General features: G+C 34.1%; 1 protein-coding gene and 1 pseudogene across 1 annotated transcript; both read right to left on the bottom strand.

Annotated features, from left to right (window-relative positions):
• Positions 1-3,550: 3,550 nt before the first annotated feature.
• Positions 3,551-13,831, bottom strand: LOC21389980 (phosphomannomutase). The gene is made up of 12 exons (XM_024172999.1): positions 13,369-13,831; positions 12,424-12,512; positions 12,223-12,267; positions 12,070-12,136; positions 11,552-11,628; positions 10,860-10,895; positions 5,400-5,455; positions 5,219-5,318; positions 5,022-5,117; positions 4,797-4,886; positions 4,262-4,313; positions 3,551-3,801 (listed from the first exon to the last, which is right to left on the bottom strand). Exons 2-12 carry the CDS (start codon positions 12,490-12,492, stop codon positions 3,749-3,751), a joined length of 741 nt encoding a protein of 246 aa, XP_024028767.1. The 5' UTR covers positions 12,493-12,512; positions 13,369-13,831; the 3' UTR covers positions 3,551-3,748.
• A 10,125-nt stretch (positions 13,832-23,956) lies between these two features.
• The window catches only part of LOC21389977, a 21,498-nt pseudogene continuing 18,278 nt past the window's right edge, over positions 23,957-27,176 (bottom strand).

Below are 27,176 nucleotides of genomic sequence, written 5' to 3'. Positions count from 1 at the left end.
TTATATATATATTGTAAATAACTTTATATGACAATATGTTACACATATATTTTGCATATATATATATATATATTGTAAATAACTTCATATAACAATGTCCTATGTATATATTCATGTATAAATATAAATAAATAATCTATTTCTATTGTATACAAATTATTAACTTTTTTTTGAAATACAAAATTATCTTCTACTGCAATGCGCGCAAATGCGCGCGTCCATGGCTAGTAACATTGAAATGACATTGCAACTTTGCGCAAGTTGAACTGTTGAAGCAAATTTTTGAATTAAAACTACAAAAGAACAATTTTTTTTTTTTTTACCTTTGTTTATCTATTTGTCTCTTGATTTTTCCCCCTAAATAAACTAAGTTTGTAATAGAGTTTAATTCAATTTTTAAAGTTTAGAGTCCGAAAAATTGTGAATTTACATAGTAGTATAATTGATTTTTAATTCCTTCGAGATTTTAAATTTGAGATGTGAGTACTTGAAAACCAAAACTTGGGATATAATTGTAATTCTTGGGGAAATATTATGTAAATATTGTGATTAAAAACATTTTGGGGGTTGCGTGGGGTGGGGTTTGCAATGAAAGTTAGAAAACCATTTTCCTCTTTTTAAAACGCAGAATGAAAGTTAGAAAACCATTTTCTGTTTGTTAGCATCTTTGATCTATTGTTTGTAACTTTGCAAAGATTGTTTGATTACCAAACCACTTTCGCATACTATTTTTGGAAGTGTGGTAACGTATTCTGTGCTAACGTGGTGCATGAATAAGAAAGGACTTGTCTTTGTGATCATATTTAAGCTCTTCGAAATTACTATTGCTGCCTTTATGAGCACCATCTTTCTTGGCAACATTCTTTGGGCTCTTGTCTTTGCTCCTATTTGATCAACTTGTTTGGTATGCCAACCTTTATTAGTCATATTGAGATTATATTATGCGTGTATTATGTTTCTTCTATCAAGAGAAACCAAACAAAATATTAGTAATATTATGCCTCCATGCTACATTATAGTAAGTTATTGTTCTTATTAGAATTACTCTGTATAGTTTAAATTTTTTTTTTTTTTTTTTTTTTTTTTTTTTTTTTTTTTTTTTTTTTCAAGCATTATCTGCTTTAATAATACTTGGTAGGGGTGAACATTAGGTAGGTTGGGTTTTTGAGATTTTTCAACCCATCCAAATTAAATTTGAGTTGGTTGATTTTAAATTAAACCCACTCAATCAACCCAAAGTTTAAAACCAACCCATCCATTTAAAATTTTTATGGGTTGGGTGGGTTATATGAAAAAGAAAAATTAACTTTCAATGTTTTAAAATTCTCTCATAAATTATAAACCAACATAAAAATAAAATATATAAGCTGGAAACAAAAAAACAAATAATAATAGGAACTTATACATCATAAAATATAATAGGTTGCCAAGTAATTAATGTAAAATATAAGACAAAACATAATATCTTAAAAAAATATATATATTTACTTATGTGTATAAAAATAGATAGGGTGAGTTCGCGTTAAGTTAGGTAAGAAAAAGAAACTCAACTCAAACTCGCTTAATTAATAGTCGAATTGAGTATTGAGTTAATCTCTTGATCGGGTTGATCGGGTTCGAGTTATAATAAATTGAGTTGAATGAGTTAATTAGGTTTATCAGTTTTTTTATTCACCCCTATTACTTGGATTATATTTACGTATGAAGTATTTATTTACACACAAACAGAAATGTTAATAAGGTGTTGCCTTTTGTTAGACTTGTATCAAATATAGGATCCATTTTAATACACTATCGAATATTCTGCAACATATTAACTTACGCGAAACTTTTCAAAAAGGTTACACTATTATTTAGAATTAGTACGTTGTCGTTCCTGAACTCGGTCATGAAGTTCTTTAATATCAACATTCAATTTTTAATTAAATAAGATCACCCTAATTATATTCTTTAACCCATTTGATTGATTAACTGACACTCGTTCTTATTACTGATGCGTGTCAACTTAAGTCTCGACATTAATCTTTTGGCCCATTCTATATTGCTCATGTTGGTGTCGTCTCCAATCATGTTGTGAGATTTGAGACTTTATCTAAAATTTTATTGGTAAAATAGTTTTAATTTAATAAAAATATTTAAAAATAAAAAAGCAAGTTTTCCTTTTAGTGCAAAATTTACTTATGATATCATGTCCAGTCACAATAACCACATGAAAAGAGAATTCGAACCTGCATAGTGCATATGCCTTTTATGATTTTTTTGTTTTTTGTTTTTTGTTTTTTTTTTAAATTTGGTGAAGAGTGAATTAGATCAAAAATCAAACAAGTCTTATCATTATCCATCTTCTTCTTCCTCTTTTTTTTATTTATTTTTTAATTTTTAATTTTTTGTAAGTTGAGAATTGCACCACAAGCTTCAAGGCGACAAGCTGTCCGTAATGATGATATTGACAATTGTATTAACCAGGTTGTGTCACAAGAAGCTCACAAGACACAACACAACTCATGCATGGTTGGGACGCGAATTTGAAGAGGATGATGATAAAATCACACACTATAGTAAGAATACATTGCTAAACAACGACAAAATGCAAATAATTGAAAATCGTATAATGGAAACAAAATATTTGCAAAGAGAGATAGGCAGATGGGTGACCTTCAACCGTTTTTTGAACTCTAAAAAAATATTGAGAATCAGTCTTCCATACTTTCTTGTCTGTTACACAGAGAGTAACTTCTTACTTTTAAGATTTAAATTCTCATATCAGTCACTACTTAGAGCAACTCTAATCATACAAATTATTTCATGTTTTTAACTAAAATAACTAATGATTTAGTTTTTTTTAGCTTTTTTCCACTGCAACTATTAACTAAATAGTTAGTTATTTTAGAAAATGCACTCCACACTAACTAAATATAGTTAGCATTGAGTGGCTAGCCATTTCATTTTTAATATTATTTTTTTTTCAATTGTAATAATTGCAAAAGTTCTTTTATAGATTCAATAAATTTATTTATATTTGAAATTTAATAAATATGACAATAATATATATTTAGTTAAAATAGAGAATATGGTTAGATGACTAACTAAAAAGTTGCTAACTATTTTAACTAAAATTTAACTAAAATTTAGAAAGCTTACTTAGATATGCTCTTAGAATGTGAAAAGGGATTATATGTTCCTGTTTGCAAATAAAAACCTAACCTTGTTCTTTTCACAACTCAAGTCATAATTCAAGTTCTATAGCACTTTTCATAACTCAAGGCACAATTCAAATTCTATTGCTTTAGTGTTTTTTTTAACAAAAATTTAAATTCAACTTTTTACTATAGTATTTTTCTTTCACATACACAAATTAAGTTTTTAACATGAGTTGTAAAACAAACAAGTTTTAATCTTTCTTTTTCATTTTCCCTTTCTCATTTGTCTATGTAAAATTGCATTTGATATAATCTAGGACTCGATAAATAGTAGTCATTCTCCTAATTATCAGCCTTGCTATTTTATTGTGCCGAGTATAAATCTAAACTGAGAAAAGAAATTCAGCATCTGAATGATAAATGAATTTATTTGATGAATACGAATTTGTAGGAATACAGGTACAAAAAATTACAATCCCAGGTTTTCAATCAAATTCTCGTCTTTTAAAAAATAAAATAAAATTACACATTTTTCTGCTCGACATTTATTCTCCTGAGAGTTACTAATTCATATATCTGAAAACCAACTGATTTGCTCTCTCTCATGGTCAAGCAAGGAATAGAGCTTCACACTGCTCAGCTGTGTCGTCAGGGCTAGTAACTGCCAAAATTACAAAATAAAAATAAATTACAGTTTTAATCATAGCGGTTCACATCCTATTTCAAGACTTTTTTTACTTGATTATAGCAACCAAAAGGCGTGTGTTTTTTTCTAGTTGTAGTTTGTTCATGTTAATTAATGTGATGATGTAGGAAAGCGGAAAGTTAACGGGGAGAAAAACAACTTTTGCACCAAGCATAATTAAAACTGTAAACTGATATGTAGTTTGAAGCACTTGCAAAATTTTAAGTAGAATCATATTGAGTGCGAGATAATCTCGAGAAAGAAACTCTTTTTAACTTTTTTGACACGGACATTAAAATACGGGGAAACTTTCTGTGCTTCGTTGCCACTAATTCTCTTCTCTTATTCTTTTAGTCGAGACTTTTTTATTCGCATTACTTCTTACATCCCTTAAAACGTCTAACCTAAACCTATAAAAGAAGTCTTCATGGCTTACCTGTGTGACCTACGGTTTGCTCTGATTCATAAATTTCATGGTCATTTCCACCCTGCATAAGCAATACACAAACGTTCATAAACACGGAAAATGACAGACTTGAAAGAGTGATAGACTACCAAAAGTACTACTAGGAGTCTAGAACCGATATGGACTCACAGACTTCTCAAATTTCTTAACTTATCAACATATATGAGTTCTAATAAGATCATTATTGCAATGTTGAGAATATAGGAATGTTTATTTTCCTTCGTTTTCTGGACGCAAGCTACCACAAAACCAGACTATTTCTCAGAACGATTATTTGCACAAGGCACTTTAACAAGGAAAAGACAATTCAAGCCCCTAATATTTCCAAATAAATTTTACTTACAGACCTAAATTAATGGAATATACAAAACTAAAACATAAAAAACAAACCAACTTAAGAGATAGTTGAAAAGCAAGAACTGAAAATACAATAGCAGGTAAGCAATTAGGTCAAACTAACAACAAAGTATGCCGGAGCAATTGAGCAGTGAAATTGCAGGCTAACCTTGTAAGTTTTATCACCAAAGAAATGGATTTCTTGAAAATCATCAAGGTATCTCAAGCAGTATGTTTTGTCCCAACCTTGAGGGAAGACCTATTTCAAGGAATATGAGCTGAACATAAGTTCTATGCTAGGACTTCCAACCAATTTCACCGCACCTGTGTATGTGCATGCTACAACATATGCGTTTTAGGAAACTAAACTAAGTAGACTGCAACTGTTACTCACATCGAAGCTAATTTGACCTCCTATGGAAAATGTCAAGTTAAGATGAGCAAACCTCTCTCTGAGCACAGAAACCATTTTGGGGCGTATATTGTGAACCTGAAACCAATCACATTTTACAAGTTGTAGGAAAGTAATAGATGGTAAATCTGTAACTTTTCTCTCTCTTCTTTCGGCCTCAAGAGAAAAAAATATTTTACCTTATCATATCTTTCAAATTCATCCCTTTCTTCTTGGCTACAGTTTCGCCCAATTGGTGAAACATTGATCATCCCACTTCGAAACTCTATAAATGTTCCCCTAGCGTAAAAGAAGGGAAATAAATGACTTTTACCAAGTTTATTATGGATGTAAATTGAATCTGGCTATCCATCTACTAACCTCTTTATTGGGATATCCAAATCGGCAATATAATGAAGTGTAAAATTGATAAGCTCCTGCATAGTATTTTCAATAAATCATGAACAACGGATACATATTAAGTATATAATATGCTATTTGTGAGCCTATGATACAAGTCCAAACATAAAGATGCCACAGGCTACCACCATTCCAACATGTTCATGATCTTAGAAAACTACAAATTATAAATATTAAATACACTGGTCCCACTATTCATCAACAATCAACAACTGATGGTTTGGAATTGAAGACTTTGAAGGAAATAATCTCTTCTTTTTCTTATTATGATTGGAAATAAGTACACGGTATATATACAGCCTCTACTCAGCTAAATACAGAAATTACCTCCTAAAAATCAGCAACACTAAATCAGACTAAAACTAATTAGGGAATCCCGCTCCTATAGGTTTCCTGATTTCCTAATATTTACAAAAGTAGAAAACTAACTCCTAACTTTGAGGAACTAAATATTCGACACTCCCCCTCAAGTTGGATTGTACATGTTGTACATGCCCAACTTGCTACACAATCTCTCAAAGTTAGGTCCTTGAAGGGCCTTCGTGAGGATATTTGCACACTGCTCCTGAGTTGGAGTGTATATTACTTGCACTTCAGAATTTTTTATCTTCTCTGCAATGAAATGTCTATCAATCGTAACATGCTTGGTTCGATCATGATGGACTGGATCCTTTGCAATACTGATGGCTGCTTGGTTGTCACACTTGAGCTTCACAGTCTTTCCAAACTCCATACCCAGCTCTTCCATTACTCGCCTGATCCATATTCCTTCACAAATCGTGATTGCAAGTGCCCTTAGTTCTGATTCGGCACTACTCCTGGAGACAACAGACTGTTTTTTACTTCGCCATGTCACGAGGTTTCCCCATACAAAGGAGCAATAACCTGTAGTTGATCTGCTATCTATCTGACTTCCTGCCCAGTCTGCATCTGAGTATAGGATTACATCTCGATAGTCAGTTTTCCTAAACAATAACCCCTTTCCAGGAGTCCTCTTTAGGTACCTGAGGATTTGGTGCACTGCTTCCGTGTGTTCTTCCATCGGATTGTTCATGAACTGACTGACTGTGCTTACTGCAAACCCAATGTCTGGCCGAGTATGGGAAAGGTAAATGAGTTTCTCTACCAGACGTTGGTATCTCCCTTTATCTACAAGAACTCTTTCTTCACGCCCGAGCTTTTTCTTGGAGTCCATTGGAGTGCTAGCTGGCCTACAACCAAGCATACCAGTTTCCTTTAGTAAGTCTAAGGTGTATTTACGTTGTGAAACAAATATACCTTCCTTTGATCGAGCCACTTCCATTCCTAGAAAGTATCGAAGAGGACCAAGATCTTTGACTTCAAATTCTTCAGCCAATGCCTGTTTGATCTGTGCTATTTCTTCCACATCATTCCCAGTTAGAATGATATCGTCCACATAGACAATAAGAATGGCCAACTTGTTCACTGAGGAACGCTTCACAAACAACGTGTGATCAGCTTGACACTAGATAAAACCGTGTCCTTTTACTGACTTTGAGAACCGACCAAACCATGCTCTAGGAGATTGCTTCAGCCCATAAAGAGACTTCAACAGTTTACACACCTTTCTACTGCCATAACTTGTTTGAATTCCGGATGGAATCTCCATGTAGACTTCTTCTTCAAGATTTCCGTTTAAGAATGCATTCTTGATGTCCAGTTGGTGGAGTGACCAATCTAAATTTGCAGCCAAGGATAGGAGTATCCGGATAGTATTAAGTTTCGCAACCGGAGCGAACGTCTCTTGATAGTCAATTCCATAGGATTGTGTGAAACCCCTAGCAACCAGCCGTGCCTTAAGCCTCTCAATACTTCCATCTGCCTTGTGCTTCACCGTGAATACCCATTTGCAGCTTAGGGGATGTTTGGTACCTAGATTCATTTCCTGATTCGAATCATGGTTCGTGGTTCGCTACAGTATTTTCTCTCACAAAAAATACACGTAATCAAAAATGGTTCTAATCACATGGTTCTAATCCATGAACCAAACGTCTCCTTACTTCTTTCTTTCCTGGTGGAAGTTCCGTAATAATCCATGTACCATTTCTTTCCAATGCACTAATCTCCTCTTGAACTGCTTGTTTCCAACCTTGATGATTAAGGGCCTCTTGAATATTAGATGGAGTTTGGACTTCGTCCACTCTTGAGAGGAATGCTTGGTAAGTCCCTGAAAGTTTTGCATAGGAAAGATAATCTTTAATCGAATGTTGAGTGCATGTCCGAGTACCTTTCCTCAGGGCAATAGGCAGCTCTAGGTCTCTTTATGTTTGAATCTCCTCTTGCTCTTGATCCTTCTTCCCTCCTGTATGAGTTTCTGCAGTTGTTGGATCCGCTTTAGAATCTTGGATAGGTGTGAGATGTGCTATGGATTCAACCTTTCCCTGAGCTTGCCTCCGCTTTCTTGAAAAAACCAGTAATTCCTTAGTTGCTGCTTGAGGCTGAGGCACGGGTGAAGATGGCAGGTTAGAAGCAGGAGAAACCGACTCACTAGCTGGACTTAAAGAATGAGGGTGAAGGATGGACTGACTCGGAATAGATTCAGAGTTTGGTGGTGGCTGAAGACTCGGGATAAGTAGGGAATCCCAACTCCAAGGCTGAAACTCTGTTGTAGTCTCCCCCTGAATTTTAGTCTTGGAAAAATAAGGGTTATTTTCAAGAAATGTGACATCCATGGTGTCAAACACCCTCCGAGTAGTAGGACAGTAACATTTGTACCCCTTTTTATTTGTAGAGTAACCAATGAAGACACACTTTGTAGACCGTGGATCAAGCTTGCTTCTATTTTGTGGGTAGACATGGACAAATGCCGAGCATCCAAACACCCTTAAGGGCAGATTGGAAGACAGAAACTGGGCATGAGGGAATAAATTAATAAGGACTTGACGAGATGTTTGAAACTGAAGGACTCTAGATGGTAATCTGTTGATGAGATATGCCGAAGTAAGAATGGCTTCCCCCCATAGGTATTTTGGTACGGTGGTGGAAAACATAATCGAGTGGGCCACTTCTAATAACTGTCTATTTTTTCTCTCCGCTACCCCATTTTGTTGTGGGGTATTGACACATGAACTCACTTGGACTATCCCTTGTTTAGACAAGTATTCTCCCAGGACAGAGTAGAAATATTCCCTAGCATTGTCAGACTTTAGGATTTGGATTTTGGTACCAAATTGAGTTTGAACCATTGAATTGAATGCTTGAAAAATTCTTTCAACTTCAGATTTTTCTTTCATAAGGAATACCCACGTAAGTCTCGTATGATCGTCAAGAAAAATCACAAACCACCGTGCTCCATTAATGTTTTTAACTCTTGAAGGTCCCCAAATATCACTGTGAATAAGGGCAAAAGGTTTTGATGGTTGGTAGGGAACCCCTGGATAAACAGATTGGGTATTGTTTGCAAATTAGCATATCTCACAATTGAAAGATTTTGGATTTTTATTGATGAACAAATGAGGAAATAACTTCCCAAGGTACAAGAAATTAGGATGTCCTAACCGATAGTGCCACATCATGATCTCACTATCTTCATTGACACTAGAACTAGAATTAAATTGACTCATAATAGACTGACTAGTAGATAGACTTGTAGAAGCAGCAACTAAGGCATGTCCGAGTTTGCAAGGCTTGAAAAAGTATAGTCTAGAACACATCTCAGCACTGCCAATCTTCCTCTTCGAACCCAACTCCTAAAAAACACACACATTAGAGGAAAAGATGGTTAATCAGTGACTATCACGAGTCAACTTACTGATGGAAATCATATTGCAATCAAGATTAGGAACGTAAAGCACAGATTTGAGAATGATTCCAGGTGTTATTTGAATTGATCCAGTCCTGGCCACTTTAGATAAAGTGCCATCAGCAATCTTCACCGTGAGATTAGAGTGACACGGTTGATAGTCACAAAACATCGTCTCATCTCCTGTCATATGATCCGATACTCCTGAGTCAATAATCCACTGAGTTGAGTGTAATTTACCTGTCTTAGCATGTAAGCTAATGGCTGGTGCAGCAGTAGTGTGCTGAGTTAGGGTGTTGTTCAGCAGTGTTTTTAGCATATCTAGCTATTCCTTGGTGAAGGGGCTGGATTCGGTTGTGCACCGCTGTTCCTCAGTAATACTGGCTGAGTTTGCCCGGCTATCTTGGGCTAATCTGTTTGGCTTCCAATCCGCTGGTTTGCCATGTAACTTCCAACATGTCTCCCTTGTATGACCAGTTTTCGAGCAGTGGTCACACCAAGGGCGCCCTTTCCTTGGCTGGCAATTGTCTATGGATGCTGGAGGTCATGAGTTACGAGCAGCAAAAGCAGATCCCTCTGGGTTTGGCGGTGGTAGCTGGTTACCCAACATTACCTTCTTCCTACTTTCTTCTCGGCGAACTTCTGAAAACGTCTCCCGAAGACTTGGGAGAGGTCTTGTTCCCATTATTCTGCCTCTAACATCATCTAAACTCTTATTCAGCCCCAACAGAAATTTAAATATCCTTTTCTGCTCAACTATCTTACGATATAATACGCTGTCCTCCGGACATTTCCACTCATAAAACTCAAACATATCTAACTGCTACCAATGACGGGTTAGAAAATTAAAGTACTGAGTTACCGGTAATTCTCCTTGACGAAGATCATGAAGAGCTGTCTCCACCGCGAATAGTTCCGACATATTGTCATAACTGGGGTAAGTTTCTCTCACTGCCTCCCATATTTCTTGATCCGTTTCATATAGAAGAAAGTTCTCACCAATATCCACATTCATTGAATTGATGAGCCATGCCATGATCTAATGATTCTCGACCTTCCACTTTTTGTAGGTCGGATCTGTTTTTTCAGGAACTGGGACTTCTCCAGTCAAGTAATCTTCTTTTCCTCTGCCACAGATGAACATCTGGACTGATTGAGACCACTGAAGGTAGTTTTGTCCATTGAGTTTATGATTTGTGATAAGGAGAGATAGGTTTTCAGATGTTCCAGTTTTTCCAGAACTAGATTGGATCGGATTTGGGTTGGAAAGAGAAGAGGTTTCAGAGATGGAACTGGCTGGTTCATTCGCCATTCCAGTTTCTGCCATGAGGGAAGAAACCTGAGATTGCCGGAAAGAAAAAGAGTGACGGCTAGGGTTTTTTTTTTTCCAAGAAACCTGAGATTGCCGGAAAGGAGGAAAAAAAAGATGACGGCTAGGGTTTTTCAGAGTTTCCCTGCTCTGATACCATGTTAGTTTACCAATCCATCCCAAAAGCTTAAGCTGTTAGGAGGAATGTTTGAGCCTACCAGATATAGGGAAAATAAATTGCTACAGCCTTAAACATGTACAAATAATACGCTATTGGACCATTCTTCATTTAAATGATTTGTGTATTTAAAGTGGTATTGCAATGAAAGAACAGAAAGTGAGATAATACCTTGAGCTTCTCGTCTCCAAGAAATGACTTCAAGCTCTAAACAAAGGAAAATATAAAATCATCAACGGAATATATATCATATAGGAAACATGAAAATTATCATGAAGGAAATATGTTTGATTTTGTCATCAAGTGTTGAGATAAAAGTAGAGGTAAGTGACAACCTTTAAGGTGAAAACATTTTCAGGCTCAAATAAAGACTTGAGCACTTTGACGCAGAGAGGAATAAAATTTGCACAACAACAATATGAAAGAAAACTGAACAGAGCACAGATATCAGATGAAAAAGGATTTTTCCAGTAGAATACTCCAAAAGGAAACACAGGTGCTCCTTTCTGTTTTGATTTGTTTTTTTTTTAAAAAAAAAATTACATTAATCACATTCGTAGTAAAAATTTCACTCTAATCAATTTGCCGTCTGCAAAAACTTTCTATCTTTGCAATGAATACCTTTCCCACATGTAGGTTACTAAAAGTAGGATTTTTTTTTTTTTAAATGTTTCTTGTTTTTATCCACTGAAGCGGTAAAAGACCCTGATTTTACGAAGCATATGTTCCAATGATAAAAAATCAACTTATCACAACAATGATTATTGTACCACTACTATGTTCATTTCTAGACTTAAAAGCACTAATTACCCATTACAGTGTGACCGCTTGTTTATACCATGGGACTATTCTCCAAGCTATACCTGGGTTCCAATGAGTTTCCCCTCTCTGTGAGCCACAAGACCATTCTCCGAAAACACATAATCATAATCATCAATAACTGCACAACAATTGATAAAGTTGATTGACTTAGTAATATGAATATAGAAAGTTAAATATTAATGCAGGCATAAAGAACAGTCTCAACTATATCTTTTTGCACCAAAATATATGACATCTAAATCTACAATGTCCCCAGATTCTACTTCACATCTTCAAATGAACCTGATGCCCAAGATCGTATTATAACCTGTACTACATTACTGCATCGTTATCAAGATCATACTTTACCTCTTCCCAGATATTGATAAACACAGACTGCACGTACCACATCCTTATTAAAATTTTATATGAATAAAGTGGAGTTCGTCTCATAACAAGTATAGAAACCTCTGTTCCAACCACTAGAGCTTGAATTCATAGCATGTTGATTCAATTATAGTAACCGACTACTCTGCATTCTCTAACTATGCCAAAATGTCCAAACGGCTAGCGGAAGTACCTGTCTTCCCAAGCTGCTCTGTTATCTTACTAAGGTCAGATCCTCCCACAACACCAACTGTGACGACCTGCGGGCAAAAAATGCCGTCAGTCTCTGAAAAATAAAACTTAACAGGCCCAGCAACAATTCATAATACTCTAAATGATAATATACCTTTCGGAGTTCACGCATAAACTCCAGCATATGTGGTGTAGCCACCTAAAATTTAAGAATAATGCTTAGAATAAGAAAATATTATAACATAAGGAAACACGAATTACATAAACTAAATGAAAGCAAATAATATTGATGCGTAATAATATAAATGAGCAATCTGAGTGGAACAAGGGAACATCAAAGAAACAAACTTTATACCTTTCTTGGAGCAGTGAGAGTTCCATCAACATCAAATAAAGCAATCACACCAGGCTTCCTCAATGCCATTTGCACTTTTCACAATTTTTCTACAGCGAAACACACAATGCAAGATGACATCAACACTAAACATAAGTTTATAAGCATTGATTTGTAGCATGTAAAAGTGGGAAATTTCAACTGAAAACTTGAAGCAGCAGACTTAGTACATACGATCATACAGAATTCCAGATCGTTTTTTGCTAAAGGGGAAAATAGATTTGAGGATTGATTTTTTTATTAAAAAAATGCAAGCAAGCACGGCCAACAATTCTCCAAGCTATACAGAGAGTTTTCAGATATGATCAGGAAAAAGTAAATAAATTGGATTTCAAAAAAAAAAAAGATTCGGAAAACGAAGTGAAGAAAATAAACAAGGAAAAATTTCATGGTACTCAATATTTTAGTGTAATCGTCTTTTAGTACCATAAATTTTAGGTACCTGTACTTTTAGGAAATTGTTTTTTTTACCTTAAACCGTTTTTTAAAATGTCAAATGTTATTTTTACCCCCTTCATTTATTAAATAGAAACCAATAATTAAAAACATTAAAAAATATAAAAAAAACTCTCAATCTCTCTTCTCTCTCTACAATAAATCTCTAGGACACGGATGAATCTGAACCGCAAAGCACAAGACAGATCTGAAACAAAATCAGATTAAAATTAGATCGCCCGGAAAAAAAAAATATCAAAATCAAGTCGAAAAACACCAAGAAAAGCAATAACATCAGAAACACCAATAACCCAAAAAAAGTAAAATCCACGATTCTTTCAGCAAGCTCATGGAGAACGGATTCTTTCAGCAGTCTCATCTTCCTTCTCACCAAAAACCCAGAGCTGCAAATTATTAAATCTGGAAAATCAAATAGAAAATCTGGAAATGTTAAATCTACAAAGATGAAACCTGTTTGGGTCGCCGCAGTTCGGCGGCGGGGATGGGTTCGGGGCTGGGCGGGGTCGCGACGGCGGTAGAGAATGATGTTTAGAGTCGCGCGGGTGGGGTCGAGGTTGAGACAGGATTGCACCGGGGCTGGGCGGGGTCACGATGGCTGCAGAGGATAGGGGTCGGGGTCGCGCAGGTAGGGTCGGGGTCGCAACGGGGCTGCGCCGGGGCTGGGTTTGGGGCCGGGCAGGGTCACGATGGCAGCAGGTGGGGTCGGGCTCGCCGGTGGCTGGGAGTTATTCGAGAGAGAAAGAGAGGAGAGAGAGAGAGAGAGTTGGTTGAGACTTGAGAGCGAAAAGACAGAAGTTTATTTTTATTTTTATTTCAAGCTTTTTCTTTTTTTTTTTTAAACCAATATGATATTTTCCCAATAAACAATGAGCTATGATTAGTTTGTACCAAATGTGTGATCAACTCCAAGTTCCATTGTGAAATTTTAATCCCTTAATGAGTTACGAAAACAAGAGCAACACATTAAAAGGAAAATGCAGAACAGAACACAGATAATGATTTGTCGTTCAAACTTTGGCACGAATTGACGGAAACCAAACAGATGAATAGAAAAATGAAATGGGAAGAAATTAAGAGAGATAATACAACAAGGTAAAAGTCGAAATTTGGATTTACCTTTGTTTGAATAATGAAAGGGAAAGCTCCGCAAATAATGGAGCACAGAAATTGAAGCAGATCTTCTTCAATGGCTGAAGCTGGGGGGAGCGCCAAAGGAGATATATACAAGTTGCTGAGGTCTGAGGAGTGAGTATAGAAAGAGTAACAGTTCAGAAACGAACAAAATAAAACAAATACGTAAATATGTGAACAAAAAGTCGACTTTACCCCTCGTACACTAAAAAAAAGACCAAAGTCGCCAGAACAGCTTCGCCAGTGCCCGGGCCGTCATGTAGATTGAGATTGCCAATCAGTGACGGATCTCGATCGACAGCGGTTTTTTGTTGAGACGGACGACAACTATTGGCCTTCTCTTCAGTTCGTCTCGGGGAAGCGGCGACGATCGAGGAGAGAAGCCTCGGGTAATCTAAACTTTCACGAGCTCGGGATTTCAGCTTCATGATCTCTTGAGAGAAGATTGTCGCCGGTAATGAGAAAAGTGGGCGGCAGCAGAGAGGGGAGAGAGGAGAAAATACGTGGACAACTAAAAAGATTTAGAATCATTTTCGATTTACGTGTATTTTTTGTGAGAGAAAATACTGTAGCGAACTACGAATCATGATTCGAATCAGGGAACGAATCCATCTACCAAACATCACCTAAATGTGAGGTAAGTTTGTTTTACTGTTTCATTTAGGGTTATTTTGGTAATTTAAATTTAAATTTGAAATAAATAATATGTTTTTTTTTATTGGAGGTTCCTCTTATGTATGGAGATTTGTGCAAATACGTGGACAACCAAAAAGAGTAAGCGAATACCTTAAAAAAACAAAAAAAAAAACATTTAAAGTAAACCTGCATAAGAGCTCTGTTCCAGAATAAGCATGACGCAAGCCTCCGTCTATGTATACAGGTTGCCTGTAAATGGTATATAAATGATATATCCTACTTTCATACCATAGTAATTGAAGAAAATAATTTAATTTCAATTAAAAGAAGGGAAAGGAAGGATTTGGGTAGGGATGCGGGCATAAAGGTACGTTTGAACGACTAAGGTTTATGGGTGGAGTCCGTCCCATCTCTGAAGACGAGGGAAAGGTATCGAGATTTAGCGTAGAATGAAAGCGCGGGATACAAGGGTAGGGCAGTACCTAAGCATCAGGAGATGTGAGAGACCTCGCTTGAAGAAGCTTATTATGTGTGAAAATCACGTCACGCCACCGTCTTTGGGAACTGGACCTCCTCATCGAAAAGATGATCTGCCTACTTCCCATCGTGAATAGAGGCTCTGCACCGTCGGAAGGCGTATTTCACATAAGGCGCCTACACACCGCACCATAAGGAATAGAGTTCCGCATCGGGAAGCCTGCTCCTCGGGCTGTTCGGTACTTTATATGCTTGCCGCGGATAAAGACTACTTTCCTATTCGCTTGCCTGCGCGCCTCTACTCATGCGGGACCTCCCCCCGAGAATGGAAGTGCCGCCGCCTCATGTGGCTTACACAATGCGAAGTGACGCTTCGCTAGCATCGGGATTGACGAGACAAAGGCAGTCTTGCATTATTAGCATTGACTCTTGCGAAGAAAGAACCTAAGGAACAAGGAAGGTGGAGAATCAAAAGATTCAACAGATGACCAATTGTTGATCCGAGAAGCTGGCCATCCCTAGCTGCACCTGCCCATCGGAGAGACTGGAAAAAAGACCAAAATGAAAAAAAAATAATTAAGTTTTAAGGGGAAAAACCAAAACAAAAAAGAAATAACAGATTTTCAGCACGAAAATTTTAAAAAAAGGTCAAAAAAGATCAAAATGTAGAAATAAGTAAGTGTTAGGGCAAAATGAACTAAAACGAAAAAAAAAAAAAATTTCAGGGAAAAGTAAAAAAAAAATGGCGGAAAAAGGTCTAAAAATGAAGAAATAAATAAGTATTAGGGTGAAAGGACCCGAAACAAAAAATAAAATAAAATTTCAAGGCAAAAGTGAAAAAAGGGTGAAGAAATGACCAAAATGAAGAAATAAATAAGTGATGTGGTAAAAAAACCAAAACAAAAAGTAAAATGAATTCTTGGAAAAAATTTTAAGAAAAGATCAAATCAAGAAATAAATAAGTTTTATAGCAAAAGGAACCAAAATGGAAAAAAATAAAGTCTCAAGGTAAAAATAAAAAAAAGGGTTAAAAAAGACCAAAATAAAGGAATAAATAAGTCTTAGGGTGAAAGTAAAATGAAATCAAAATGAAGAAATAAAGATTCAGGTAAAAAGTAAAAAAAAAAAAAAAGGGAAAAAACACCAAAATGAAAAAAAAATTAAGTTTTAAGGGGAAAACCCAAAACAAAAAAGAAGTAACAGAATTTTAGCATGAAAATTTTTAAAAAAAATGTCAAAAAAGATCAAAACATAGAAATAAATAAGTTTTAGAGCAAAAGAAACTAAAACGAAAAAAAATAAAATCTCAAGTAAAAATAGAAAAGGGTCAAAAAGACCAAAATGAAAAAAAAAAATTAATGTAAAAAATGAAAAGTAAAATAAAATTTTAGGATAAAAATTTAAACAATGGTAAAAAAAAGACCAAAATGAAGAAATAAATAAATTTTAGAGTAAAAAAAGAAAAGGAAAATAAAATGATAGGAAAAAATTTTAAAAAGAATAAAAAGGACTAAAAGAAAAGAGTAAATAAGTTTAGGGTAAACACCAAAAAGTAAAAGAAAAATAAAAAGGAAGGATACTTAAAAGAAAAGGGGGTTTCCAAAATGGCGAAATGCACCCAACAATAAAGCGCTTTCAAATTTCTATATGTGTAGATCATAAGTACACGCTAAGAATAAATAAGAGAAAATTATTGAACTTATCTTTAAAAGTATATGGGTTTGAGTTTTTACTTTTTATTTTTGATTAGTACCCTTTAATTGATATATTTATTTGACTAAAAAGACATTAATCAAGAATAATGGGTGAAATCAAGAATCGTACCCTTATAAAAGATATTTGTCAAAATTTCTCTGAGAATAATAATAATAATAATAATAAATCGTCAACGACGTCTAGCTAAAAAAAATCAACATGGGATTTGTTATTATGTGAATAAGTATGTTTTTGTTCAGAATTTTCTCATCAACATGAGTTTTACATGTAAATTTGGGGAGTCTTTACGTTGAAATAAGCTATTTTCTCTACGGTTAGAGACTGTATTTTTATTATTAGATTAATTTTTAATGGTCATATTTACAGAAGGAGTAATTCTGCGTGGTACGCTTTAAATTTTTAATGTGGACCTATGGACCAATAAAAAATTAATTAAACGGTTAAAAATAACTCTCTATCGGTAGAGTAAAATAACTTGTTCTACCGTACCGATTCCCCTAGATTTATTATTAGTAGAATTATACTATTTGCACGATTATTTGAATTTGATTCAACAATAAAAAAAAAAAGAATTATCGGATTTTGTTGCCCTACAAGATGCAAAAAGATCATTGGATTTTATTTCCTTATGTTTAGTGTTGCTGTGTTGAAACGTCTTTTTCTCCATTAACAAACCCAGACTTAAACGAGAGAGAGAGAGAGAGAGAGAGAGAGAGAGACCTTAGAGGCTTAGATTCCACTTAACTTCATTTTGGCGAAAGATGAATGCCTCGTTCATTTCACCGATTTGAGTTTAAAATTTGAGTTTTACTACAGTAAAAAGTTCATAGAAACAGTCACATCTAACTTTTTTGTTACAGTAAAGAACTCTTACATAAAGTCACATCTTAACTCAAATTAAAAACTCAAATCATCAAACTAAACGGGCCTAAACTTTCAATTGTTGATTGCGGCTATTATTTACATTTTCCAAGTTATAGAAGTTTCACTAGCAAATGCTCACAAAATTAAAACATATATATAACATTTTTCATATCTTACAATAACTTGATCATTTTTCAAGATGAGAATTTTATAGCATGGTATGAAAAGTCTCCCTTTCTTTCTCTTCTTTCTTTTTTATCCCTTCGACGGCCAGAGATATTTTTTTATTTTAGAAAGATTGCCAAAAAAGAAAGAAAGAATCTAAATAAAGGCGCATATGCGGGAAGGGGGCCCCACTACTTCTTCATTCAGGGGGGGAGACTAGCCTCATTACTTCCCACTGGCAGAAACAAATCGAGCTTCAAATCGAGATCCCTTTATTTATAGTTCTTGCATTAACCGGTCTGGTAGGGGCCCCAACACCCATCGTGAACGTAGTTCATTGCTCGGGCAAGGGATATACGAATATACTGACTGAACGAAGTGAATACCTTATTCAATGATTTTCCTAGAACCATCAGATCCGCTGAGATGCCGAAAACACCTACTGAGATGAGAGTTCCTGTTCGTCTATTCGGGACGGGCAGGCAGCCCACATACATGAAGAGAAGAAGAGAGGGGGGGTTCCTTGATATTAAGGTGTCAAGGCGGTCGAAGAAGGCCACAAGTGGAAGCAACCGATGCTTTGGTCATTCAGTTGACTCGAAAAAAAAGTTATTTTTAACTCATATTTATATTAGAAATTATTTGTTTTACACAGTTTTTTTATGCTATTTGATTTTAACCAGATATAACAGTCAGAAACTAGCCCAGTAAAGAAATTCTACGAAGAAAGACCATTTTGTATATTTATTTAATTTGATGTGATTTTAACTAAAAGTAACATTTAGAAACCTACATTATGCTAGAGTATATGCTACAATGTAAAAGCTCCTCATTATTGATTTAAACTTGTAAAAGTTCTGAGAACGTCTTTATGTACATCTCCTTGTTTGGAATTGGTCATTCTCTTCTAGTATAGATAGATATGTGTGATTCACATGTTCTTTTTTATTCGACTAATGTCTTGAGCACAAAAATATGAAAAATGTGATGATTGTAGGCATTTACCGCATACTAACAATATCTAAAATACAAGACGCTCGTTTACTTTAAACGAAACGAAACTTCTACAAATATAATCATGTGTTCAGGCATAAAAACAAATCATTAAAAACACCATTGAGGTTAAACACCATAACTAATAAATCGATTTCATATCATAATTAATGCAATATTGAACACCACAAGTGTCTCATAGCATTATTCTTAATAAAATTAGTAATGAGAGTTTAGTAGGCACTGCACAATTATAGAATGAGCAAAGGTAATATCAACCTTACATCTTTTAATATAAATTAATGGATACTAATTTTCGGTTAAAAATAATGACTGTCAAATTTATTTATATATCTTTAATAGTAATGTGTAAAAGGATAATAATTTTATTGATAAAGCTCATATTACTAAGCTTAACAAATTATCATATGGCTATTTGACATTACTTTTAGAGGTTGTTTTTAACTTTTTAAAAAGTTATAGCAGGTTAGGGTATTCGGTAATCCTATTTTTATGCAACAACTTTTAAAAACTGCTACCCAGCAGTAGAATTTGAGAAGCTTCTCAGGTGTTGCTTCTACACAACATCTTCTATTGTCATTGTCTAAATTTATCAAAATTACCTTAATAATAAATCTTAATTCTCTATCCACTAATTTTATTTTTTCATATTAATTAAAAAATATTTTTATAACATTTATTTAAGATTTGATAATCTTGTATAAATGTACTATGCTAAATTTGAGGCAAATATTTTTGATAATTATCAAAATGTTTCAAAAATAACAGCAATAAATAAGAAAATTTACATTATATTTTTGATTTTTTTACATTATTGTAAATAATAAATTAAAATTATATTGTTTTATTATTTTGGTGTAAAAATAAGTTAAATATTGGCCTTAAAAATTTAAATAAGACTAACCATAAATACATGCACTAAAGTATGTCTAATTTAGTCATTACCTTCTCACAATAATCTCACATAATTTATCAAACACATAAATTTCTGCTTTTGATATTCACAATAATTTTAGATAAAAAATCAAACATTTATATGCTTTTGGTCAAATAATTTCTTTCTAGCAGGACAACAACAACAAAATTTTACAATGAAATATTTATAAACACTAATAAAATAAAATAAAATAAAATATTTCTTTAAGAAAAAAAACCTCATTCTTATTTATTTATGTTCTTTTTCAATCTCATTATAATATCCTACTGTTAGAGTCAAAATCAGTTCAAATCAACTAAGATTTCGTTCACTTCACAGATTTGAGTTTTCAATTCGAGCTGAGATGTGACATTTTCTGAGAGCTTTTCACTGTAGCAGAAAAAAGTATTACGAAAAAGGGCATCGTTTTGTCTTTCATTAAACGACTTCGTTTTCACGAGGGTTTATATTTGTCCCCACACCTACACTCCTTCGTTCGACTACTGGAAGATTGTGTTGTCCCAAAAAGTTCAGTTTGAGCTAAATGATGTAGCATGCCCAAGAAAGGAGGAAGTGTCGTGAGCATAACATGACAATCCCTTAAGTTAACTTTTCCGGTTCCGAGACAACCGAGCACTTGTTTAGCAGGCCCACCATTTTTGTAATTTTCAAATTTTTGACAAGAGTGAGAGAACTATAAGCATCGACTCTACTTTTTTCTGGTGTTGTTAGGAAGCAGCTATTTAGTGGTCAGCACCAATCTTTAGCAGCACCTTTCACCACCATTTTGGCTTAATTTCCCAAGGAAACTTCTCTCTTTCTACACTCCCTTCATTAATAACTTCATTTTCTTTATATTACCTTTTCATTTTCTTTATATTACCTTGGGCAGGAAACTTCCCAGTACGGGGCATCATATATTACTATTATTATTTTAAAGTTGTACCCTTGCCAGAGAATTGTTTATTTTTCCTTTTGACATTTTAAATTTTTACACGTTACATTTGGATTACCATTTTAAAAATCTTAGCATCTAGGTCCCCAAACTTGTATTTTCTGTGTATCTGTTAGTTCCCAGTTAGTTTTTTGTTAAAATTTGCCTTAAAACTCAAAGGAATTTTTGCACCTCAAGTCTCCAAACTTTTGGATCTTTGTCAATTGGGGTCTTCGTTTTGATTTTTTTTTTTTTGGGTCGCAAACTTCCGCTAATTTTTGAAACAAAAATCACTACTATTTCATATGCACTCTTTTAAAGGGTATTTAGGTAATTAAAAGCTCTAATATTTTCAAAAATTCTCTAAAAAATAAATTGCCCACTTTTTTCTTTAAAATGTAAAAATTTCCATCTTTTTTTTGAAGTAAAATGTAATGATGCATATAGTTAAATCAAATAGTCCTCTTACCTTTAATGTAGGAAAGTGATTCTCACCAAAGAACTCATTGCCAACCATGGAATAATGGTATAATTATAAAGAAAATTCCAAATTCTCAATAATTGAGAATTAGAATTTTAAATTTGAATGAACTTTTACCTTTATTTTTGTTTCTTAGTTCTACTTTTGCCAATAAGTTTAACTATAAATAATTTTAGGGTTTGAAATGACCTAAATACCTTTTAAAAAAATCGAATATGTGACTTGTACCTGTGCATTTTTATTCAAAAAGTTAAGGGCTTTCTCGAGCTTGAAGTCCTAAACTTTTGGGCTTTTAGCAAGGAAAATAGGAGTTAGGGGACTTAGAAATCAAGATTTTCAAAATGGGGATTCATGTGTCAAAAGTCAAAATATTTAGGGATTTTTAGCATAAAGTTTTTAGGCATTTAACGGGCAAACAAACTGGGGACTAAGAACGGTAAAGAAAGTACAAGTTTGGAACCCAGAAGGCAAAATTTTAGGGTCCGTTCACTTCGCTGATTCGAGTTTATAATTCGAGTTGAGATGTGATTTTGTGTGAGAGCTTTTTACTGTAGCAAAAAAGTTAGATGTGACTGTTTCTGAGAGCTTTTTACTGTAGCAAAACTCGAATTCTAAACTCGAATCGGCGAAATGAACGGGGCCTAAAGAGAAAGTCAAAAGTTTAACCATTTTTTTCGACTGTATTATTTATGCATTTACGTAAAATTTTAATGCCATTACAGAAAATAATCTATAGAATATCGAAAGATAATATGTAAATTATAAAAGATAATTTATAAAAAGATAATTTATAAATTATTAATTATATAAGATAAATTTAACAATAATAAAAAAAATATTATTTTATTAATGACATTTTTTAAAATTTCTCCAATAGAAAACGTTGTATTCAATTAATTGAACATAGATTCTCATCTAGCTAAAACGCGAACATTTCGGCTCCGTTTGGTTGGGAGATTCAGGTCTAAAGATTAGAGTCATGAGCTCAAATTCCTGTTTGGTGTCATATTGGACTGAGACCACAACTTGAATCACGGATCAATTTTTGGGTCCTGATTCAAAATCAGGCTCTCCCCTGATTCAACCCAAGACTTGAATCTTTACACAGTAACGGCACTGTGCTCGCTGGAGTAATTCCTCGTGACCAACCCCCAACCCAACTCCACGTTATTGCGCAGAGAGCTCAGCCTTCAGTCGTGTCTTGGCAGAGAATCTTTGCGCCTTCTCCTATTTCTGCTTCTTCAAACATGAGGGTGGGGCTGACAGCCTTTTTGGGACGGCGTTTTCTGGGTTGCTCGGCCTGAGATCTGGTTTTTTTTTGTGTTTTTTGCTCTCTTTTACATATCTCAAAGTACAGATCTGGTTTTTCATTTTTTTAAAAAAAAAATAGGGCATTTTTCTAAATTTTGAGATGTTGAATGAGATTAGATTTGTTGTTTGTTTTTATCTGAAGATTTGATCTATTGTTTTTATTGTTCCGGTGTCCGATTATGGAGTTTGGTCTGTACTTTGAGAAAGGTGAAGAAGACGAAGAAGACGTGTCTCTCTCTTTTTTTCTTTTTCTTTTTTGTTCTTTTGCATTTTTCATTTAAAAATTTGTTGATTTATTTAATTTTTAATTTTTTTGAAGTCGTATTTTTATTTTCAATTTATTACTTCTTTTTTTAATAAAATAATCATTTTCACTGATTTAATTATAATTTATCCCTTTTATTAATTTAAAATCAATGCCACATCGTTAGGATTATAGACATAAATAGATTGAGGAGATATTTTGATTCATTTTTTATATATTAGAGGATATTTTAAACTGTTTTAAAAAATGACAATTTAAAATAAAATACATACTTCAAGAAATATTTATGAAATTAATCATACTTTAAAAAGTGATGGTAACTCTTCAAGTAAGAATTATTAATGCTAGTAATTTTTTTTTATCATTAGATTAATTTTTTAATAGTGCAGGTGATACAGAAGGGTCAGTTGTTACAAGAGGTAGTGTTAGTCGTACAGAGATGAGTCGTTTTAGGGATCGCCTTGTGAATGAAATGTGGGTGGAATACCAGGGAAGTCGTGGGAGACAAGTTTGATATATGCTTGGCTTGTTATATAATTTCATTCACATTTTTTCTATTTATTTCGTAGTTAGCTTGTTATAATTTTGAGTTAAAATTATTTGTATAATTTTTTTCTAGTACTTCATTTTTTAATTATATAACGAATTATATTTTTTTAAATTACATGTAGCGAATTATATTTATTATATAATTTTTTTAAATTACATTTATTTTGGTCATGATTCAAATTCAGAAAACAAGGCAACCAAACACTGGTTCGAATCACATTTCAGGTTAGAATCATAATCATGCATATACACATCCAAACGAAGGTTCTAATCACTGTGAATCATGATTCAAATCTGAACACGCTTTATATAAAAATAAAAAAATAAAAAAGGATATAAAGTTCTAAAAAAGAAAAGTTAAAAGGCGTAACTGCCTAAAACTGAACACTGTTTATCCAATAGAACAACACTATTGACAACTCCAGCTTACTCCCAACACTGAAATTCAGACATAAAACCTTTCACTTGGTGTTTTTCTCAAAATATATAGGACAAAAACAATATTGACAACTCATGTGGATGGTAACTACCTAAAACTAAACAATTCGAACACTGTTTTTTCAGTACATTTGTCTTCAATTAAAATGACGACACTTATGACTGAATGAAGAAGAGGCCTGAAGGGCCATCATTTGGCAGCAACGCTAAACTTAACGGACTTGCACCGCCTTCTTCGACAGATAAGATGCCTGAGTTGAAGTTTATATCTGTCTTCACAAAAAGCCAGGGCAGACAGAATTGATGAGAAAGCTTGGGTATTTCTTAGCTAAAACCCTTGTGTAGGCATTCAGGGCGGCTTTTGACACGGTATATGCAGACAGAAAACTAGGCCAACCTTTGCTTTCTAATGAACCCTCTTTGAAGTCTTTAAGAAACTCTCTCAATGCCTTGTCTATCCTGTCTTCTGTGAGGCTTTCAGCATCACTAAGAATTGTTTTAGCCCAATCATTTGATATGCTCTGAAACAAAAAAGATAAAAATCAATACAAGCTATATAAATTGCATACCTGTAATTTTCCCACGGAAGAGGAAACATTAACAATTCTTGGTGAATCAGAAAATTGGAGGAAAGGAATAAGCGTTTCAGCTGTTCTTCTGGCACCATAGTAGTTTATTCGCAAGCATTCTTCGGCTAACTCATAAGTTTGGGTCCTTGTTTTTCTTGTATCTACTGGTGCTTGTTCCTGCAGTATCAGTTGGAAGAGAAAAATATATACCGTAAGTTATAAATGCGAGCGCTTAGGGAATGTCTTTCTTGTATTTCTTCATCAGTATACATGGGTCTTTATACACGAATGTGTCAGCTATTACAGGGTTAATTACAAGGAAACTAAATAAGTGAGATTCCTAACTAAAATCCCATGATTTCGGTAACGTCAAAGATACACAACGTCGATCTAAGAGATCTAGACGACGACGACGACAACAATAAATACAAGCTTTAATTTCAAATTAATTGGGGTCGGCTGTATAGATTTCTCGTTTCTAGTCTGTTCTATTAAACACGAGACCCTCTTAAAACACTAGATATTGAAAGTCGTGCCTAGCCACGTCAGCCTAAGTAATTCTTGTTCTACTCCTCGCTCTCTTAGTACTAGGTATTTGGATGTTATCCCAAGCACGAATAGGTGCATCTTGTAATGACCAAAAAAATCCTGAAATTTAAATAATGCAATTTATGTATTTAAGTCAAGGATTTTTTCTAGAAAAAAAATATATTATGTTATATTTTTATGACTGAAGGATTTACAGAATTAACAATTGTATTCCTAAATTATGTAGCAGATTTCATGTTAAGTACATGTTTTACGATCAAGTAAATTCTCGCCGTACTTTAAGGCGAAAGAATTTCCAGTACAGATACAGTTTGAGAATCTAAATTTTAAGAATCTCCAAGTACAGTACAAATTAGCATCCAGCATATATATACATGAGAAAATTACAACAAGTATAATTTTGATCAGTTTTAAGGAGAAACTTGAGTAAGTGGCCAAAAGTACAAGGGGGTAGGTTATATTTTTCTCTCTCTATCTCTCCACTTGGCCGGCCATGCATAGTAAAATTAGAGCAAAACTTGGCTAGTTGAGTGTGCTAGAGGATTTTCATGAAAATGTGATGTGATAGTAGTTGTTGAAGGGGAAATCATGGCATATTTACTCATTCTTTTCTCCACCTAGGACCGGCCATGACTTAGGGGATTTGAACCAAAAATTTGGTTGATTAATGAAGTGAATTGAGGTTAAATAAATGATCACCAACTTGTCTATAAAAGGAACCATCATAAGCTAGGCATCATTTTTTACTCCTCTCATTTTCTCTCCACCCCAAAACCGGCCACACACATTACACCCATACTCTCTCAAATTTTTTTCTCTCATTCTCCTAACCTTAAACCACTAGCAAGCAATAGAGGAAGAAGAAGGAGATCAAAGGATTCGAGGAGGAGTCTAGTCAAACATTTCTCCAAGGGTATAAACTCTAAATCCTCTCTTTCTCATGTGTTAGTAAAGTTTGAAATGTAGAAACATTCCTCTCAAATTTCCTTATACTCTTCTAGTTCCAAGCCATTAACAAAGCTTAGAGGAGTTCAAGGGTTTTCAAGAGAGAGAGTTCTTCAAGGGTAAGTTCTCAAACTCTTCTCCATTATTTTTTAGCCAACTTTAAGCTTGAATTTATGGATGTAATTTGTGATTCTTGAGGAGATGAGTTGTAATAAGGGCGTGTGAGTTTTATGTTGGTTTTGTGATTTTTGAGGTTAGTTTGATTAGCAATATGTGGTATCATCTTAAGCACATGCTCACGTACAAAAGAACCATTCTTCATACGGCCGTTCATAACGGCTTTGACAACAGCGTGTCGGGCTGAATCAGATGGACGTCCAAATATCCTCTAAAGAGTGTCCATGATCTCTCTAGCAGTCGCAAGGCCTTCATGCTGAGTTCTCAGCACTTCATTCATTGCTGCTAACAGGTAACAACGAGCCTTGTTGTTGGCTCGGTCAAAGCCCTAGCGGCATTGGCTGGAGGCACTGGAGGACAATCCTCCTTAAGGATAAAATGGTAGTTTTCACAGATCAAGAGGATATTCATGTTGCTTTTCCATTTGACAAAGTTTTCACCATTCAAAATTTGGGAAGCGAGAAGTGTGAAAATAGGATTTGACATTTTTGCTGAAAATAAAGAATTTAACTCAATCAACATTTTGCATAAATATCACTACTAAATTTAAGGCATATAAATATGATGCATGAATGCACATGTTAAATACACAAATACATGTTTAATTGCCTAAGAAATTTTAATCACCACAATTAAGTGCCGCCGTAGGGTAGGTCAAATAATTACTAATTAAAATGAGACTATCTCAATTAATAAATACTATATGAAATATCTCATACTTCTAATATTTATTAATTTCTTTTCATTTAGGTCAAGAAAATAATTAACCAATTTAATTTTCTCTTTATGAGTGTAACCCACTTAATTGCCTAAGAAATTTTAATCACCACAATTAAGTGCCGCCGTAGGGTAGGTCAAATAATTACTAATTAAAATGAGACTATCTCAATTAATAAATACTATATGAAATATCTCATACTTCTAATATTTATTAATTTCTTTTCATTTAGGTCAAGAAAATAATTAACCAATTTAATTTTCTCTTTATGAGTGTAACCCACCGCTTTAGATCTTTTAACTTAACTTAGAAGTTGCCGCCGTAGGGTAGGTCAATTCTAAAATACATCTTAGAGATCATATCTCTTTGGAAGTCAACCTTGTTATTATAATTAATGAATACC

Source organism: Morus notabilis, unplaced genomic scaffold (genome assembly GCF_000414095.1).
Source record: "Morus notabilis unplaced genomic scaffold, ASM41409v2 Scaffold215, whole genome shotgun sequence".
Classification (NCBI taxonomy): domain Eukaryota; kingdom Viridiplantae; phylum Streptophyta; class Magnoliopsida; order Rosales; family Moraceae; genus Morus; species Morus notabilis.
The sequence above is the reverse complement of the archived record's forward strand: the minus strand, read 5'-3'. Positions and strand labels throughout refer to the sequence as shown.

What these genes read in the sequence shown, in the direction of transcription:
- LOC21389980 (XM_024172999.1), bottom strand. Translation starts at nt 12,492, where the DNA reads ATGGCATTGAGGAAGCCTGGTGTGATTGCTTTATTTGATGTTGATGGA. An exon ending in GGAAACTCATTGGAACCCAG is followed by an intron (nt 10,896 to 11,551) that starts GTATAGCTTGGA and finishes TCCTTTGTTTAG; the next exon opens with AGCTTGAAGTCATTTCTTGG. An exon ending in GAGGTCAAATTAGCTTCGAT is followed by an intron (nt 4,887 to 5,021) that starts GTGAGTAACAGT and finishes TCCTTGAAATAG; the next exon opens with GTCTTCCCTCAAGGTTGGGA.